Below are 17585 nucleotides of genomic sequence, written 5' to 3' on the forward strand. Positions count from 1 at the left end.
CACAGAGATTCTTCCAGATTCTCTGAATCTTTTGATGATATTATGCACTGTAGATGATGATATGTTCAAACTCTTTGCCATTTTACACTGTCGAACTCCTTTCTGATATTGCTCCACTATTTGTCGGCGCAGAATTAGGGGGATTGGTGATCCTCTTCCCGTCTTTACTTCTGAGAGCCGCTGCCACTCCAAGATGCTCTTTTTATACCCAGTCATGTTAATGACCTATTGCCAATTGACCTAATGAGTTGCAATTTGGTCCTCCAGCTGTTCCTTTTTTTGTACCTTTAACTTTTCCAGCCTCTTATTGCCCCTGTCCCAACTTTTTTGAGATGTGTTGCTGTCATGAAATTTCAAATGAGCCAATATTTGGCATGAAATTTCAAAATGTCTCCCTTTCGACATTTGATATGTTGTCTATGTTCTACTGTGAATACAATATCAGTTTTTGAGATTTGTAAATGATTGCATTCCGTTTTTATTTACAATTTGTACTTTGTCCCAACTTTTTTTGGATCGGGGTTGTACAAGGTTTTTTTTTATGTATAGCTAAACCTATAATAATCATGTAATGTCAAAGATACCTTGCGACTTGCAATATTGCCATGCCATGTCACTTGTTTTGGACACATGAGGAATTGATAGTTTCAGGGGTCTGTTGTGTCTGTTCGGGGGGAGCCTATTTGTATTTTCATTGCAAGTTGCATCACAGCAACAGAGGGTGGTAAAACTTTTGAACTTTTCCTTTAAGTCTGTAAACTGATGGTGCTGATCGAGCACCACCTTAGATTTGTCATTTTCCCTTTTTTGGTCGACCAGATGACTAAATTCTCTTCCTCCTTCAAAGATTAGTGCAGTTGGAAAAAATGTTCCCTGTCAGGACACTCCTTGTATTTTCATCCTCAGCTGTGTTGCCCAGTGAACCCTGATGTGCATTACATACTTGAGACCCAGGGGACTGTGGGTTGGATTAGCTTGCCTACATTGTAGCTGCATCATCATTTCAGCCTGCGCCTGCCAAGACACTCTTTGCTATTGTCTCATAAATCTGCATGGCCAAAAACACAGCTGCGTTGCTGAGCAGAAGCCTTCATTACTTGGTGTACCATTGTTTATACAGAGAGGGTAGGGGGGGAAAGAGGATACAGGATAATGATGGAAGTAAAGATTGTGGATTGCGGTGAAGGACCCTTGGTCCGTCTTTCCATTAATCTGAAAATTACTCCCATTTTCACCGGGGGATCTTTTTTGGCAGCTGTGCATCAGGCTGAAAGCTGACATAGTGGCCTTTTTGTTTTTCTCCTTTGAACCTTCGAGACCATTTTTTTCTTCCCTTTATCCCCAATATTATTCCCTGAGCTTAGCTCTGATTAATACAGTAGAGGCTAATTTACTGGGTCATTTGGTCTAATCCTTAAAAACAGTAATTGGTGAGAGATGATGCTCTTTTTGCTGGTCGACTGTAGTCCAGAAGAAAGTGTTGCTCTGTATGGTAAGGAGGCCAAAAAAAAGATATGCATGGCAAATGAGCTTGAGAGGGGGGAAAAAAAAACCCTGAAGATTTTCAGTGGTATTTAATTTATTTGGCAAAGGGTGTAGGATATTGTAGTTTGTATTATTGTCTGGGGTCTTGTTGTGGTCGTCATAATGTATTGTTTTGAACCTGGGATATTGAACTTCATCTAAACTCTGTGTGCTTTCGTTCCTCACCCATTCATGCACCTCTCCTCCATTTGTGTCCATCGTTCAGAACAGCACCGTCCACAGGATTCCTGACTGGCATATTCATTACAGCCTTCGGAGCGTGTGTGCTCTTTAGCCCTCGTCCCAGGCAAGCACAGCCGCCCGGCTGCTTCTCAGACATCCACCAATCTGTGTAGCCATTCTCCTGGAGCAGCGACTTGTTCGAGAACAAACTAGTGCTTGTTTGTTGGGCTGCTTTAAAGCCCTGGCACCTAGTTGCACTTGTACCTTATACTGCAGCACAATTGCTTGCACAACAGTTTCCCATAAGCCAGTGCAGGCTGCCAGTTCTTCAGCAGGACGTTTCATCAATAAACATGAACATTAAAATAGCTGCATGCCAGGCCTGTGCTATTTTGGCCGGAGTGGAATAGTGGAAGGCCAACAGCAGTGGTCTGCTGCTTTTGTTTCCTTCTGCTCATGGAAAACGGTAAAGTGGACGACTGCACCCGCCTGAATGCTCTGAGGCGGTCAAGCACTTTTCTAAAGTGGTGGGTTAGTGCAGGACGCGTATCGGCACATGCCTAAGAGGAGCCTCTGACAATCACCAGGCCTGTTGGCTCAGACCTGTTTTTGAATAACGGGGGTAATTAAAACCAAGCCGTAATTCTGGACCTTCCAGAGCTGAACACAGCAGTGCTATTTCATACGAACCACTTTCTAAAATTGCAGTTCTCTAGTTTAATTGAAGTCGATCTGTTTGAATTGCGGTGTCCTGGTGTGGTAATTGTGCTGAATGGTAGAAGGCGTAGTGGTTAGCACTGTCACCTCACAGCAAGAGTTCTCGGTTCGAACCTTGCAGCCGGCTCATGCCTTTCTGTGTGGAGTTTGCATGTTCTCCCCGGGCCTGCAGTTTCCTCCTACGTCCAAAGACATGCCAATTAACTGGCTACTCTAAATTGCCCATAGGTGTGAATGTGAGTGTGAACGGTTGTTCCTCTCTGCGTTGGTCCCGAGATAGCTTGGCTACCTGCCCAGGGTATACCCTGCTTCTCGCTCAAAGTCAGCCCGGATTTGTTTGTTTGTTTATAAAGTATAAATGCAGCACTGTCTCTAGCTCTGACAGTTCCTCAACCTCAGCTACATCACTCCAGTTCATAATTGTTCATAACTAGAGATCTGCACAGGACTGCTCATGCACTTATTATTTTTGTTTGTGTGTGAAATTTTCTGGCACAATTTCTAATTTTCTAACAGTTCTGTTTCCCAAAATATAAACAAACCAGCAGCCTAATTTGAACCACTGTGACCCCTGACTAGGCAATTCCTAATGCTTGTGTCACACATTGGTTTCAGCCTTGCGTATGTACGGCGTATCAGGATACGTGGCAGTAAGAAAGGAACGTCACAGCATCGCCAGCTTGTGTACCTAATACTCTAGGACGTGTAACACGATCTCCTTGTATGCCAGGATGCGGCGTATTTTTAAGTCCACACTTAGCATATACACTATATTGCCAAAAGTATTTGCTCGCCCATCCAATTTATCAGAATCAGGTGTTCCAATCACTTCCATGGCCACAGGTGTATAAAATCAAGCACCTAGGCATGCAGACTGTTTTTACAGTTTGGAGCTGGCCCCTTCCTCTTCCAACATGACTGTGCACCAGTGCACAAAGCAACGTCCATAAAGACATGGATGACAGAGTCTGGTGTGGATGAACTTGACTGGCCTGCACAGAGTCCTGACCTCAACCCGATAGAACACCTTTGGGATGAATTAGAGCGGAGACTGAGAGCCAGGCCTTCTCGTCCAACATCAGTGTGTGACCTCACAAATGCGCTTCTGGAAGAATGGTCAAAAATTCCCATAAACACACTCCTAAACCTTGTGGACAGCCTTCCCAGAAGAGTTGAAGCTGTTCTAGCTGCAAAGGGTGGACCGACGTCATATTGAACCCTATGGATTAGGAAAGGGATGTCACTTAAGCTCATATGTGAGCCAAGGCAGGTGAGCAAATACTTTTGGCAATATAGTGTATGTACTGTAGCAGCTTTGATACGTCACACATACATCACGTGTACGCCATAAAAACGAAAGCTACGCAACAGTGACGCAGCGGGAATGTTGCTCGAACACCTATTACACCATGCGAACGCTTTAGTTGACCTGTGTCTGGTGAAGGTGCTCCTGGGCTGGCTGGGTGGATGCGGCTGATGTCTTCCCTCTTCCACTGCCCTTCCTGGGTCTGGACTTCTTCGCTGGCATGATGCTTTCTTGACTATGACGAATGACAACGAACGCAGCATGAACACCACAGTTATGCAGCAGCAACGTCATACATAAGAACGAAATGCCACGCCAACGAAACGGTTACGCCGCGGCAACGCATCATACACCACACATACTCCTCAGTACGCCATAACTTTTCATCCCTTGAACCCCATACAAACCCCAGATACGCCACAGTAACACCACACATATACCGTGTACGCCACAGGACTTTAATTTTGGACAAAATGCGCCTCATTTCTTGACGTTTGACCCCCAAGCCGTTTACGTGGCAAGATATGAGACAGTGTGACACAAGCATAAAGGATTAATGCATTGCCCAGCACAGCATATTCATGATGATAAACTTGGTCTTTCTTTGTCCTGTGAGCCTCATACCTGACCACTGGTACGAGTTAGCATGAAAGTAAAAAACCTCCTGCTTGGGCGACTTTTTTGTTGCATCCCTTCAGAATCCAGTCCTATACAATCCTATCTCAACAAGGTGCCCTGTGAACCTTTCATACGAGTGATCATACAAGTGTATGATAAGAGAAGGTGGGCAGTCTGATGGTTGGATCAAAGCTTTGCTTCCATCATGCATATTTTGATGCCCTACTACATCTAAGGAGAAAAGTTGCTTCAAGTTGGATACTGTAGATTTGGATCTATAAGAGCTGCTGCTGCTGTAATCATCATAACTGTCCTGTGCTCATCCCAGGACCCCAGGATAGGTTTTCCTTTTCTGTCTGGTTTCTTTCAAGATTTGTTCCTCATATTGCTTCAGGTCCAACGAGACCGTCTCCTCACCACTGCTTGCTCATTAGGGATCTAAATCTACATCTGGATTTCTGTAAAGCTATTGTTAAAAGTGCTCAACAAATCAAGTTGAATTGCCTTAGGTAGGCATGTATGTGAAATCTGGTGTCTGAACCCTGCTACCAGGCCACTAGTGGTTTGTGCAAATAGCTCCAGTGTTTGCACAGCAATGCAGAGAGGACTTAGCTGGCTGGCTGGCCCTCGCGCTGCCTGTCTCAAACGCTTGCAGTCCAAAAAAGCACTTAAAGGTCGATCTGAGAAACTGCTCAACAGCAGCAGCACTGATTTACTACACAACCACTGTTATTTTCACACGTTTAACATGAAAATGTTGTATGCAGTCCATGAGACATGAGCTCAGTACAAATGAGAGATATCTCTCACGCTTACTCTGCACCTTAGTAGGTTCTTTGGGACACCATTTAATATTTGAGGCTTCTTAAGTAAATCTTCCCAATAATTACGTTCACGCCATCGTCACTGGGAAGATTTCTGTACAGTGATGGTGAAAGCCCAGGTGCATATTCGTTTCAGTCCTGTTTGTTTCAGCTCATCGATTCCAGACACAAAGCTCAGCCATCAGGCAATCTGCTGTCCCCGGAGATATGCACAGTAATGACTTTCATGGTCAAGTGTACATGTCAGTCATGTGCCCTTTTTTTTTTGTGGTCTAATTAGGTTAGAATGGATTCATTTTCAAAAGATTTCTAATTAGTTTGAAAGGATACCCTGACACATGTGTAAAATTGTTTCCCAAGGCGCAGAAAAGTTCCCGCATGGCAAAATGTTGCCAGCAGGACCACTTTTGTCATCTTCGGTCGTGCATAGCATCCCCCCCCCCCCCCCCCCCCCCCCACACACACACACACACACACACACATGCACACACACAGAGCAGAAAGGTTAATGTAGCGGAACCTCCGCCTCCATGTGCTCCCTCTCTTGGGACCCTCATTCCCCACCAGCCATCCTGCAGGGGTCATCACACCCAGATCATGACTGACACCTCAGCACTAAACCCTGATTGGCTTCATGCTGCCGTCACCAGCCAGTGGGAAAGCGTCTGTGAGTGGATCGCACAGAGAGAGAGAGAGAGAATGAGAATACCGGTTTGTCAGCACACACAGGAAGTGAATGCACTGCCCTCAGGTCTCTCCGTTTTTTGATTGTGAGTGCGTGTGTGTGTATGGAGTTGAAGAGAAAGGGGAAAATCATGAGAGCAGGATAAGCACTTTGCAGGTAGGATTTAAAAGATTATATCAAGTTTTGACTTGTGTATTTGCTCGTAGCTCGAAGCTCAAGAGTAAAATAATTTTGATGAATGAAGACGTTGCATGCATGCTGTGCAGCGAAGAGCGACGTATGCACTATAGCACCCATTTCTCAGGATATTTTTACTGGAAACATTTAAGTGGTGAATTTGATGCTACAGATGTTTGTGTAAACTCTTTGCTTCTATTGGTTTGTGGATCCTGACTTACATGAAGTTTAAGAGCCTCTGTGAATGATTTATCAGGTGTGAGCATGTTTAAATATTTAGCCACATATCTGGAACAGTCATTTAGGGTTTGTTTTTCCTTTTTTTTTTGCCTCAGTCTTTAAGACCTATTCCATTTCTTTCAGCCAAAGTAACATTTACTTTCACCACAACTTTCCATAAGTGCGTTTAATACGTAAAAACTTGTGTTGTGACACGCCATTTCTTCCTTTCTTTCAGATTTGCTCGTAAAAAGCTCCTTAGTGCAGCAGCGCCATCCTCTCTCTGTCTCTCTCACTCTCTCTTCCATCATGAACCTTGCGTGCCTGGCATGGCTGTTGGCCTTTACCTTGGCTGCTCCACTGTCCTGCTCAGCCTCCACCACACGGAGTCAGAGCCTTCGGGGCCGAGTGCAGCGCGACCGCCGCAACATACGCCCCAACATCATCCTCATCATGACCGACGACCAGGACGTAGAGCTGGGTGAGTACACTTCCTCTAAAAGGTTGATAAACTGGGCAAAATGTTTCTTACAAACCCCATGCACATACCTCGATGTAAATTTAAAGGTCCCATGGCATGGTGGTTTGTTGATGCTTTAAACGGGCTCGTGGAGGTTTCCGGATGTTATATCCGCAGCCTTTCTCGAAATGAACCCTCGGCACATAGATATAGCGTCCTGGGAGAAAGCCCCATTTCAGCGCTTTTCCCACTGCGTCGTTTTGCTAATGAGAAGCAGGAGGCGGGGAAGGGTAGAGGGTGGGGGCGGGTCTTATCATTAATATTCATGACATGTAAACGTGTTACCTCTGATTGGCTAACAGCACTGTGACGCTACCTCCAGTGGGTCAGAACAAGCGGATGTGGGTGTCTTACTATGGCGAGAGAGAAGGAACAAACCGCGAAGGGAAAAATACCGCGCGCTGACGTCATTAAGGTGCAACGCGAGGAAATAAAATAAATTCAACAAATGTTTGGGTTTTTACTGAACAAACAAACAAATAAAATGAACAAGTGACTTAAAGAATGTGGGTGTCTTTGTAAAAACTGTTTTGATTGGCTATTATAACAGAGCATGCTGCATGCTTTTTGGTTTTGTAGCGCAGAGTACCTGGCTAACTGCAGGAAGCGGTTAGCTGCACAGCTAATGTAACCATTGCAAGGCTAACGTGGCACCGATTTTAAAACACGGCAAAACGACTTAACAGTTATACACTTACTTGTTCGGTGTTTGTGGCTGATGCGGCAGGGATGCTTGGTACGGACCCAGGCTTCAGTGACAGTTGATGTGCAAAACCTGCCCTGTACTGTCCCAAGTTGTGGAAACATTCATCAGGAAAATGCTTCCAACAAACATACACCGTCTTAGGTAGACTCGACGGCGTATTATTGGAGTAAATAAAATTAAGCCACTGCGTCTTCAGGGGCTCTCCCGTCGGCAGTAAAAACAGACTCCTTTCTGTGTTGTCACATCCATGTACAGCGCAATTTCCATGTTTGGTGGCAACTTTTGAGCTGGGCGGGGCAATCCATACAGTGGGTGGGAATCCAGAGGGGGGGCGTGGGGATCATCTCCCTTGCTGACGTAGTAAAGGGAAGAGCTTATCAACGCGCCATTTTGACGCGCCATTCTCAAATGTTGGGCATAGTTTGGTTTACACATTATGAAATTTCTAGCCACTGGGGTGACTTAAGAAGGTCAGAGGAACTCATTTTAACGTTAAAAAACCTCACGAAGTGAAAATGTCATGCCATGGGACCTTTAAATAAAGTGAATAAATTGATGCAATGACGTATGAACAGTGTATAATCAGTTAAATAGAAAATTAATCTGGGCGGCACGGTGGTGTAGTGGTTAGCGCTGTCGCCTCACAGCAAGAAGGTCCTGGGTTCGAGCCCCGGGGCCGGCGAGGGCCTTTCTGTGTGGAGTTTGCATGTTCTCCCTGTGTCCGCGTGGGTTTCCTCCGGGTGCTCCGGTTTCCCCCACAGTCCAAAGACATGCAGGTTAGGTTAACTGGTGACTCTAAATTGACCATAGGTGTGAATGTGAGTGTGAATAGTTGTCTGTGTCTATGTGTCAGCCCTGCGATGACCTGGCGACTTGTCCAGGGTGTACCCCGCCTTTCGCCCGTAGTCAGCTGGGATAGGCTCCAGCTTGCCTGTGACCCTGTAGAAGGATAAAGCGGCTAGAGATGATGAGATGAGATGAGATGAGAAAATTAATCTCATCTCATTATCTGTAGCCGCTTTATCCTGTTCTACAGGGTCGCAGGCAAGCTGGAGCCTATCCCAGCTGACTACGGGTGAAAGGCGGGGTACACCCTGGACAAGTCGCCAGGTCATCACAAGGCCGACACATAGACACAAACAACCATTCACACTCACACCTACGGTCAATTTAGAGTCACCAGTTAACCTAACCTGCATGTCTTTGGACTGTGGGGGAAACCGGAGCACCCGGAAGAAACCCACGCGGACACGGGGAGAACATGCAAACTCCACACAGAAAGGCCCTCGCCGGCCCCGGGGCTTGAACCCGGACCTTCTTGCTGTGAGGCGACAGCGCTAACCACTACACCACCGTGCCGCCCTAGAAAATTAATATTATTAATAATAGGCTAAAATTATTATTAAATTTCAAAGTGCTTTACAGTGTGATGAAAAAAGGAATAGACACAATGATAAAATATAAAAATGCAATAAAGATGGAATAAAATACAATAATCACAAGTTATATAAAAGAAACGCAAACTTTTGTATCTGAACCAAGTGCAAACAGAAAATCTTAGTTTTGACATTACGCTTCGAAGAAACATGAAATCTTCTCACAGTCTGTTCAATAACTACGTTTGGAGTTGGAGTATTTATTTATTTTTTTGTAAAAATTCTGAAACTTGTTAAAACCACAAGCTGAGTTGCTGTTAGCTATCTCTTACACTGGGAAAGTGTTTGTGCTTCTTGTTCGTATGGTAACGCTTCTACTACTTCCACACGAATAAACTTGTTTTGTGTGTGAACGTAAACGGAGTGTTTTAACATGGTGTCAGGTTTAGGGAGAAGATAAACAGTCCCTTCAAAATTTGCAAAACCAGAGCGATTCTGGTCTGAAGCCATGAAACTCTGGTTATGACTCAAAGTCTAAAGATTAATTTAATATACAGTTATAGAGGGCTTCATTTCATCGCTTTGTCCTCTGTCTACGAAACATACTTGTTTTTGTGCAAGTTCTTCATTACTAATCCAGACCAGCCAGGAAAAATTGATTTAGTGTACAGCAGTAGGGTGTTTCTAGCCAGCGTGACTCAGCAGTCGAGCCGTTCTCTGGTTTGTGCCAACACAACTGCAGTATGTCAGAGACGATCTGGGAACCTAACTGTCGTCACTTTGACCATATAGCACTCAGCAAGCCTCGCTGTCAGTGTGGCGTAATAAAAGCCCTTCCAGCTATTCTGCATTTTCACCTTCCAACTGTTAAAACGTAGGTTCTGTGAGAACCTTGAGGATCCTAATCGCACAACTGCTTCGAAGAATGAAAGGTGCTCGGTATTTATTATAAGGTATAGAAGTATCAGGATTTTTTTTTAACTTGCTTCTTCCAGGCTCGCTGCAGGTGATGAACAAAACTCGCATGATCATGGAGGAAGGCGGCACGACGTTCACTAACGCCTTCGTGACGACGCCAATGTGCTGCCCGTCCCGTTCGTCCATGCTGACGGGGAAATACGTTCACAACCACAACACGTACACCAACAACGAGAACTGCTCCTCTCCATCATGGCAGGCGCAGCACGAGCCTCGATCCTTCGCTGTCTACCTCAACAGCACGGGCTACAGGACAGGTATGAATATCACCATCAGACACTTAAATTCCGAGTGCTAATCACAAATCGATATATTTGATTGTTGCATTCTCCAGTCTGATTGGTCAGAATGTGTTGACTAATTTTCTAACAGCATCCCTGACAGTAGATTCGGCTATAATTCAGATCACAGGTTTATATCAATGTTATCATTTCTATAGTAACAGGTCCTTCACAGGGACACGCATAGAGGACGTGTCGTTATCTTCTTCATACTGTATCTAAGTGGCATAATAATCAGTTTTCATACAGTAATGAGCTGTTAAAGGTTGAAATTTTATGTAAGATGTTGACGTGACATGTATGGAAGGAGTCTTCAGGATCAGTGCTTCGTAACAAGCTCGTGAAAGTCTTCAGGATGGAGGGAACAACTGTTTATAGCTGCTATAATGTAAAACAACAGGAAGTAACTTCTTTCCTGGATCTTCCATAGCATTAAACTTGACTAGAAATGGATGAAACTTGGCGCTTGTCTCATCTCATCTCATTATCTCTAGCCGCTTTATCCTGTTCTACAGGGTCGCAGGCAAGCTGGAGCCTATCCCAGCTGACTACGGGCGAAAGGCGGGGTACACCCTGGACAAGTCACCAGGTCATCACAGGGCTGACACATAGACACAGACAACCATTCACACCTACGGTCACTTTAGAGTCACCAGTTAACCTAACCTGCATGTCTTTGGACTGTGGGGGAAACCGGAGCACCCGGAGGAAACCCATGCGGACACGGGGAGAACATGCAAACTCCGCACAGAAAGGCCCTCGCCGGCCACAGGGCTCGAACCCAGGACCTTCTTGCTGTGAGGCGACAGCGCTAACCACTACACCACCGTGCCGCCACTTGGCGCTTGTTATTCTTTATAAAGATACACCACTTCAGACCAGTCAGTCATTGATTATTTTCCTCTTACTGCATCTCCAAACTGCTTTAATCCTTACTTACTTCTGACAGTTATATGGTTTCGTGGTTGGTTCCAGAAAAAAAATTGTAGTAATTAACAAAATTTATTTGAAAACATAAATGAATAGTCAGTAATTATTTTTATCTTTTTTTTTTTACTTGAACAATATGATTATACACTACCGTTCAAAAGTTTGGGGTCACCCAGACAATTTTGTGTTTTCCATGAAAAGTCACACTTTTATTTCCCACCATAAGTTGTAAAATGAATAGAAAATATAGTCAAGACATTTTTCTGGCCATTTTGAGCATTTAATCGACCCCACAAATGTGATGCTCCAGAAACTCAATCTGCTCAAAGGAAGGTCAGTTTTATAGCTTCTCTAAAGAGCTCAACTGTTTTCAGCTGTGCTAACATGATTGTACAAGGGTTTTCTAATCCTCCATTAGCCTTCTGAGGCAATGAGCAAACACATTGTACCATTAGAACACTGGAGTGAGAGTTGCTGGAAATGGGCCTCTATACACCTATGGAGATATTGCACCAAAAACCAGACATTTGCAGCTAGAATAGTCATTTACCACATTAGCAATGTATAGAGTGGATTTCTGATTAGTTTAAAGTGATCTTCATTGAAAAGAACAGTGCTTTTCTTTCAAAAATAAGGACATTTCAAAGTGACCCCAAACTTTTGAACGGTAGTGTACGTTATCAGTGCTGAGATAAATGGCTACTATCTGTACACTTCTAACATCCCTTTTCCAGGGTTAAAAAAAAATCATGTTAAATAAAAGCATTATTAAATGCATAGTTTCAAAAGGTTTGTTTTTCAGTTAAATATTTTGCTATAATGTAGGGGAGAGCGGGGTAAGATGAGCCAGGGGGTAAGATGAGCCACCCCCTGTTTCTAAGAAACAGTAAACAAATGTGACCATGTGACCACATTCAAAGGGGGGCGGGACCATTTACTTACACTTGTGGAGAGGAGCACCACATGTCAAACTAGGTGAGGGAGATATTTATAAAAATGTGTTTTTGTGCTTTCTAAGTCAATTCCATGTTTGTCCACAGTGAAGATGATTTAGAGAAGACAAAAGTAGAATAATATTTAGACACATTAGGGTTAAGTTAGTGGCTTTCTAAGCTATGATATGAATGCTAATAAAAATAATTTTGATTAGCCTAATCCCCTTTATTAGCATTTTTCTACAAAATGGTGGCCATGGGGTAAGATGAGCCATTAGATGTGGGGCAAGTTGAGCCACTGGCTCAACTTACCCCATTGGTAGCTGAGCTTACCCAATATGGATGACACTTAAGTTTTCACATTTACTGGTCATATATGACAACAACAACAACGACAACAACAAAAAATAAACAAACAAATAAATAACATGTTAATATAAATAATATGTTTAAAAGGTTTTTAATAAATAAAATAATGCCCTCTGTTATTACAGGTGTGCATGATGTGCATGATCTACGCATATCTCTCTCTATCCATCTATCTATCCCTCCCTATCCCATCTCATTCTATCACCTCTCTCTTCATCTCCCCTTCTCTATGCAACGGCCCTATCCCCCACTTGATTGACTTGACTTGATTCATTGATTGCATTTCTAATAATAAAAGTTGTTTACTTTGTTAACCTAACATGTTTTGTGTTGGCTCAATTTACCCCACACAGTGGCTCATCTTACCCCATGCATGGGGTAAGTTGAGCCACTTGACATTTTTTTTTCAAGAGGTAATATCACTCTAACCATAAGAGCTTATCAATTATTTTTTGCTCATATAGTAACAGTACACTTTGAAATTTGGTATGGTGTGTAGACTGGAAGCAAAAATGGCTTTAACATGTAGTTATGATGAAAAATGTAAAAAGTGGCTCATCTTACCCCGCTCTCCCCTATATCATTAAAATGTACCACGATGAGGTTTTTAAATGAACTGACTTAATTTCAAAAATGTTCTGTGCTTCTTACCGAGTGCAAAATACACTGTTGGCAAAAGTTTGTCGACACCTGATCTGCATATTGAACATCGCTTTCCACATTTATTCCTCCTTTGTGCTTTTATGTTGTTGTCGTTCTCATCTCATCTCATTATCTCTAGCCGCTTTATCCTGTTCTACAGGGTCGCAGGCAAGCTGGAGCCTATCCCAACTGACTACGGGCGAAAGGCGGGAAGGCTTTCCTCTAGATTTTGGGGCGTGGCTGTGGGGATTGTGTTCATTCAGCTGTAAGAGCATTAGTGAGGTCAGGCTCTGATGTCAGGCAAGTAGGAGGTCTGGGGTGCAATCAGAGTTCCAGTTCATCCCAAAGGTGATTAGTGAGGTTGCAGTCAGGGCTCTGGGCAGGACATTCGAGTTCTTCCACTCCAATCTTGGCAAGTCGTGTCTTCTTGGAGTTTATTTTGTGAACAGACGCACTGTTATGCTGGGACATGTTTGGGCCTTTCAGTTCCAGTACAGGGAAAATGTAATTCTACAGCCTACACTGACATTCTAGATGGTCGGGTGTCCACATACTTTTGGGCATAATGTCGATGTTGAATATTGGTGTATGTTCAGCTGTTGGTCACTGTTGTCACAAGTCAAAGATTATTTTGAAATTTGGCATATGAAATACATTTGTAAATATTCTCTCTAATTTTACGGCGTTTCAGATCAGTAAAGTCCCAGTGACACGTCGGTTCACATTCATCCCAAAAGACAAATTTCGCATACACTCCACACATCATGTGCCTAAACCTTGCCAAGCACCCAGTGATCTGTCCATGTGTGAAACCAAACCACAGTGATTAATGCAGTGCCTGTTCTTTCTTTTGAACCTATAAGATGATGAATGAAAGTTTCAAATCTAGTCAAGGTGAATTTTAGTCTGCTACCCAGGTTGGCGCTTTTCCCAGCTCTTGGTAGGTGTGTTGTAATTTGGCTTATAAAAAAAGAGCTGAAGACTGAAAGACACTGTAAGCAGACTTTAAAAAGCAGAGCACTCTTGGATATCATTAAAATGGCGGCATTGAGAAATTGAGCTCTCAATAACTGCCTTTTCTTTTGAACCCATAAGAAGTTGAACGAAACTTCTAATCTAGTAAGTAACAAAAAATACACAGTAATGATAGTTTTGGTGTTTGACGGCTTGTGTCTTGGTTTCTTGCAGCTTTCTTCGGGAAGTACCTCAACGAGTACAACGGCAGCTACATTCCTCCTGGGTGGCGCGAGTGGGTGGGGCTCATCAAAAATTCCCGCTTCTATAATTACACGGTCTGTCGGAACGGCTACAAGGAGAAGCATGGAGCGGACTATGCCAAGGTATGTGCCTGCTGGTTTCAGTTCACAGCTTTGTCTCCGTCACGTTGCGGGGATTCATAATCCCATCACCCCCGTTGGTTTTACTTCATGCCCAATTGTAAGGTCTGTTCTGGACTAATTGCAGGGTTTGTTTGCTCGTAATCCCAGGTTGAGCTAAACTGCTTGGAATCTGATTAAATTAAAGGGAATGTTGTGAGCTGTTGTGGGATCTCCTTATTTGTGACACCGTCTCATATTATCAAATGGTTCCCACCAAGTCTCGGAGTGGAAATGCCCTTGGGGGGCAACTTTATTGTCTTTTGTGATTCTTCGAAGATATGGGTGCCGTGTAGATTATAGCAACGCAAATATACATGGCACCAACAATTATGAGCAAAGTATTGAAATTAAGGATTAAACTTAAGGAATGCCTTCCACAGTAGTGCGGTTTTCCCTGTGTGGAATTTGAGCTGAGGTTTCTTGGTTTCAACTTTATGAGCATGTCTGATGGGTAAATAGATGTTTGGCCCAGTGCTCGGATGGCAACGACTTGCTTGTTTAGTTAGACCAAGGTGTTAAGTTACCCTCAAGCTGCGAGGTGGCTGAGGCCGGAGGTTCCTGCACTGAGCTCTGGAGAACACACTGTGGCTTAGTGGTTCATGGGAACATTTTAATCTGTTCCAGCATAAATGTCCAGACTTAGCCGAAGCAGCTGGAATATTGCGTCTCTTGCCTTCAAAGCATCATTTAACAGCCTAGAATGTTGCTTTTAGAGATCTTCAGACCTTTGGACAAACCACATCAGCCACAATTTGTCAAAAGAAACGTTGTTTTTCAGATAACCGTTTCCTATTAGATAAGGCTAATCGAGGCATGCTTTACTTTGCACGACGAGCTCAAATCCAGTGAGTTGTTGGATTGCTTTCTGAGATCGATGAGTTAGTCCTGGTGTTCACACGCTCTCGAGATGAATAAAATGATATTTATGTCTGGTTCACATCCGTCCTGAAATGCATGACTCAAGTCTAATACATATGAGTGAGAGAGCACAAAGATGTCATCAGGCATAACTCTCATGATGATGTGCATGACTTGTTTGTGTAAATCAGTTGCTGTAAATCCTGGCCCACAGGGATGCTGCTGCAGCTGAACTGGAAACTACACAATACTTTTATTTTCTGGGGTGAAGTCAGGAAAGGCATTTAATAGGCTTTTAAGTATCTCCCACACCAGCAGCAAGCCCATGTGGCTATAGTATAAGTAGTACAAGGGCTAAATCTCAACACCAGCACACCAGGTCCGCTCAACCTTCAGAGACCTCATAGACATTCCAGTGTCGGCCTCAAAGCTGGGAGAGAAAGATCTCACTGTTGTCAAAACACTGTGCTAGCAGGGAGCCTTGACCCCCCTCCACTGCACCACCAACTGTTGGTGTTAACACCAGTGTCATGTTCAATTATGTGCTGCAGCATCACACTGTGCCTCCCAGAGCAAACACACTTGGCTTGAAGCTACCAGGTCTTTTCCATTCTAAGTAATGAAATTCATTCATTCACGGAGGTTGACTTTACATTTATTCTCAAGCAGTCGTAATGTTTTTACACTTTGCTTCTAAATAATCTCCTTTTGGTAATACAGACATCTTTCACTCCTCCCAGGACTACTTCACAGATCTGATCACCAACGACAGCATCAACTTCTTCCGCATGTCAAAGCGCATGTACCCACACCGGCCGGTTTTGATGGTGATTAGTCATGCAGCGCCCCACGGTCCAGAAGATTCAGCGCCCCAGTATGCCGGGTTCTTCCCCAATGCCTCCCAGCACATGTGAGTCCAAAGCATTCTGGGACAACCTGTTACCAAACACCACTTAACCTTGTGTCCTGTCTTCTGAATTCATGTCCAGTCTCTTGAAATAAGCAGTCTTCCTGGCAGTAGCTTTGCTGAGTCTAGATATTTTTAATGTTTCGCACATTTTTATGGTAGCAAATTATGTGCAAAACAAAGCCTTTGTTTCTGGGGAACAGTAGAGTGAGCTGAATGATTCTCACGTAAACTCTGCGATCATATGACTTACAGGTAAATGTTATGGAAGTTTTTGTTTCTTTCAACGGGTCATATATCTCGCACATGTTATTAAAAGGAGACTTTTCATCTCCGGGAGATGACAAGAGTGAAATGTTGCTCTTGCAAATAACTTTACCACGATGAACTTGAAAAGATTTATAATCCAAGTATACTTTTGGCACACGTGAGCAGGATGAGCAAAGGAGGAGATATTTTATGGGACTCTGCTCTAGTGCCAAGCCCGCGATTGGTTTGCGGATCTGTCATCAGAACGGAGATACTTTTTTGGACGAGATCCTTTCCCAACATGAAGAACCATGACAACGGGACCCTCTATGTCATAGTTACTAGCATCCCAACTATACTACAAGCCCAATAAGGACATGATCGCACAACTATCATTGTTTTCACAGTTGTTTACCCTGTTCTTTTACCTTCGGCTCTGGCAGGACTTCCTGACTCTCATCATATCAATCAGTCCATCCATTCACCATGTGCCTTCTGGGGTGTGTGGAATGCATTGTTTCTTTTCCAAGCACCCTTTCGTGGTGTCATTTAATATATTTTTAGCATGAGCTCATGATTAGGAATAGATGAGGGAGGCCCCTGGGTTTGCTATGACTGGCATATTTTTGTGTTGCTGAGAATCTTGCCAACAGAACAAGGAGGCAGATGGCAGGCAAAATGTAACACTTAGGAATAAATGTGCTGCCATGTGACTGCTCAAGTCCATAACAGTCAAGTAGATTTGACAAGCTTCTGCCACTTTTGGTGTATAATGTAAATTAACAATTCATTCATCAAGAGGCAGAAATGGGCAGAAACGTGCCAAGAAAAGCTACTGATTTCCTTGCGCCAGCTACAGCTGAGAAGCTTTGCAAGTATATTCATATTTCATTGGCTTGGTACCCAGAACACTACCTAATCTGAAATGCCTTGTAATTTGGGTCCAGCTGGAAATCAAAGTGTTTGGATAGTGAAAAGCAAAAGGGATTGTTGATGTCATGAGTAAAATAGTTTTTGAATGAATTGTGTTCTCTGTGCACCGTAATTTAACATTTAACCCCCACCAATTTGCATACTTCCAGCATTCTTGCTATTTTCATAATGGCACTAAATGTCAGGCCTTCCATGAAGTGGATTGTCTGTTTGAACATCATGCAGAAAATCACCTGATAGGCCTTCAAACATTAAGACTATGCCCACTG

General features: G+C 43.5%; 1 protein-coding gene across 6 annotated transcripts in view; it reads left to right on the plus strand.

Annotated features, from left to right (window-relative positions):
* sulf1 (sulfatase 1) overlaps positions 1-17585 on the plus strand; it is a 68285-nt gene that overhangs the window by 12146 nt on the left and 38554 nt on the right. For 5 of the 6 annotated variants that reach the window (XM_060899871.1, XM_060899868.1, XM_060899872.1 and 2 more), the window contains exons 2-5: positions 6492-6734; positions 9851-10090; positions 14179-14330; positions 15968-16137. In XM_060899871.1, the coding sequence (XP_060755854.1) occupies positions 6563-6734; positions 9851-10090; positions 14179-14330; positions 15968-16137 (734 nt within the window). In that variant the 5' untranslated portion in view covers positions 6492-6562. Of the gene's footprint in view, positions 1-5905; positions 6014-6491; positions 6735-9850; positions 10091-14178; positions 14331-15967; positions 16138-17585 lie in introns of those variants that run through there. The other variant, XM_060899869.1, reaches the window with a different exon arrangement.

Source organism: Neoarius graeffei, chromosome 19, assembly GCF_027579695.1.
Source record: "Neoarius graeffei isolate fNeoGra1 chromosome 19, fNeoGra1.pri, whole genome shotgun sequence".
Lineage (NCBI taxonomy): Eukaryota > Metazoa > Chordata > Actinopteri > Siluriformes > Ariidae > Neoarius > Neoarius graeffei.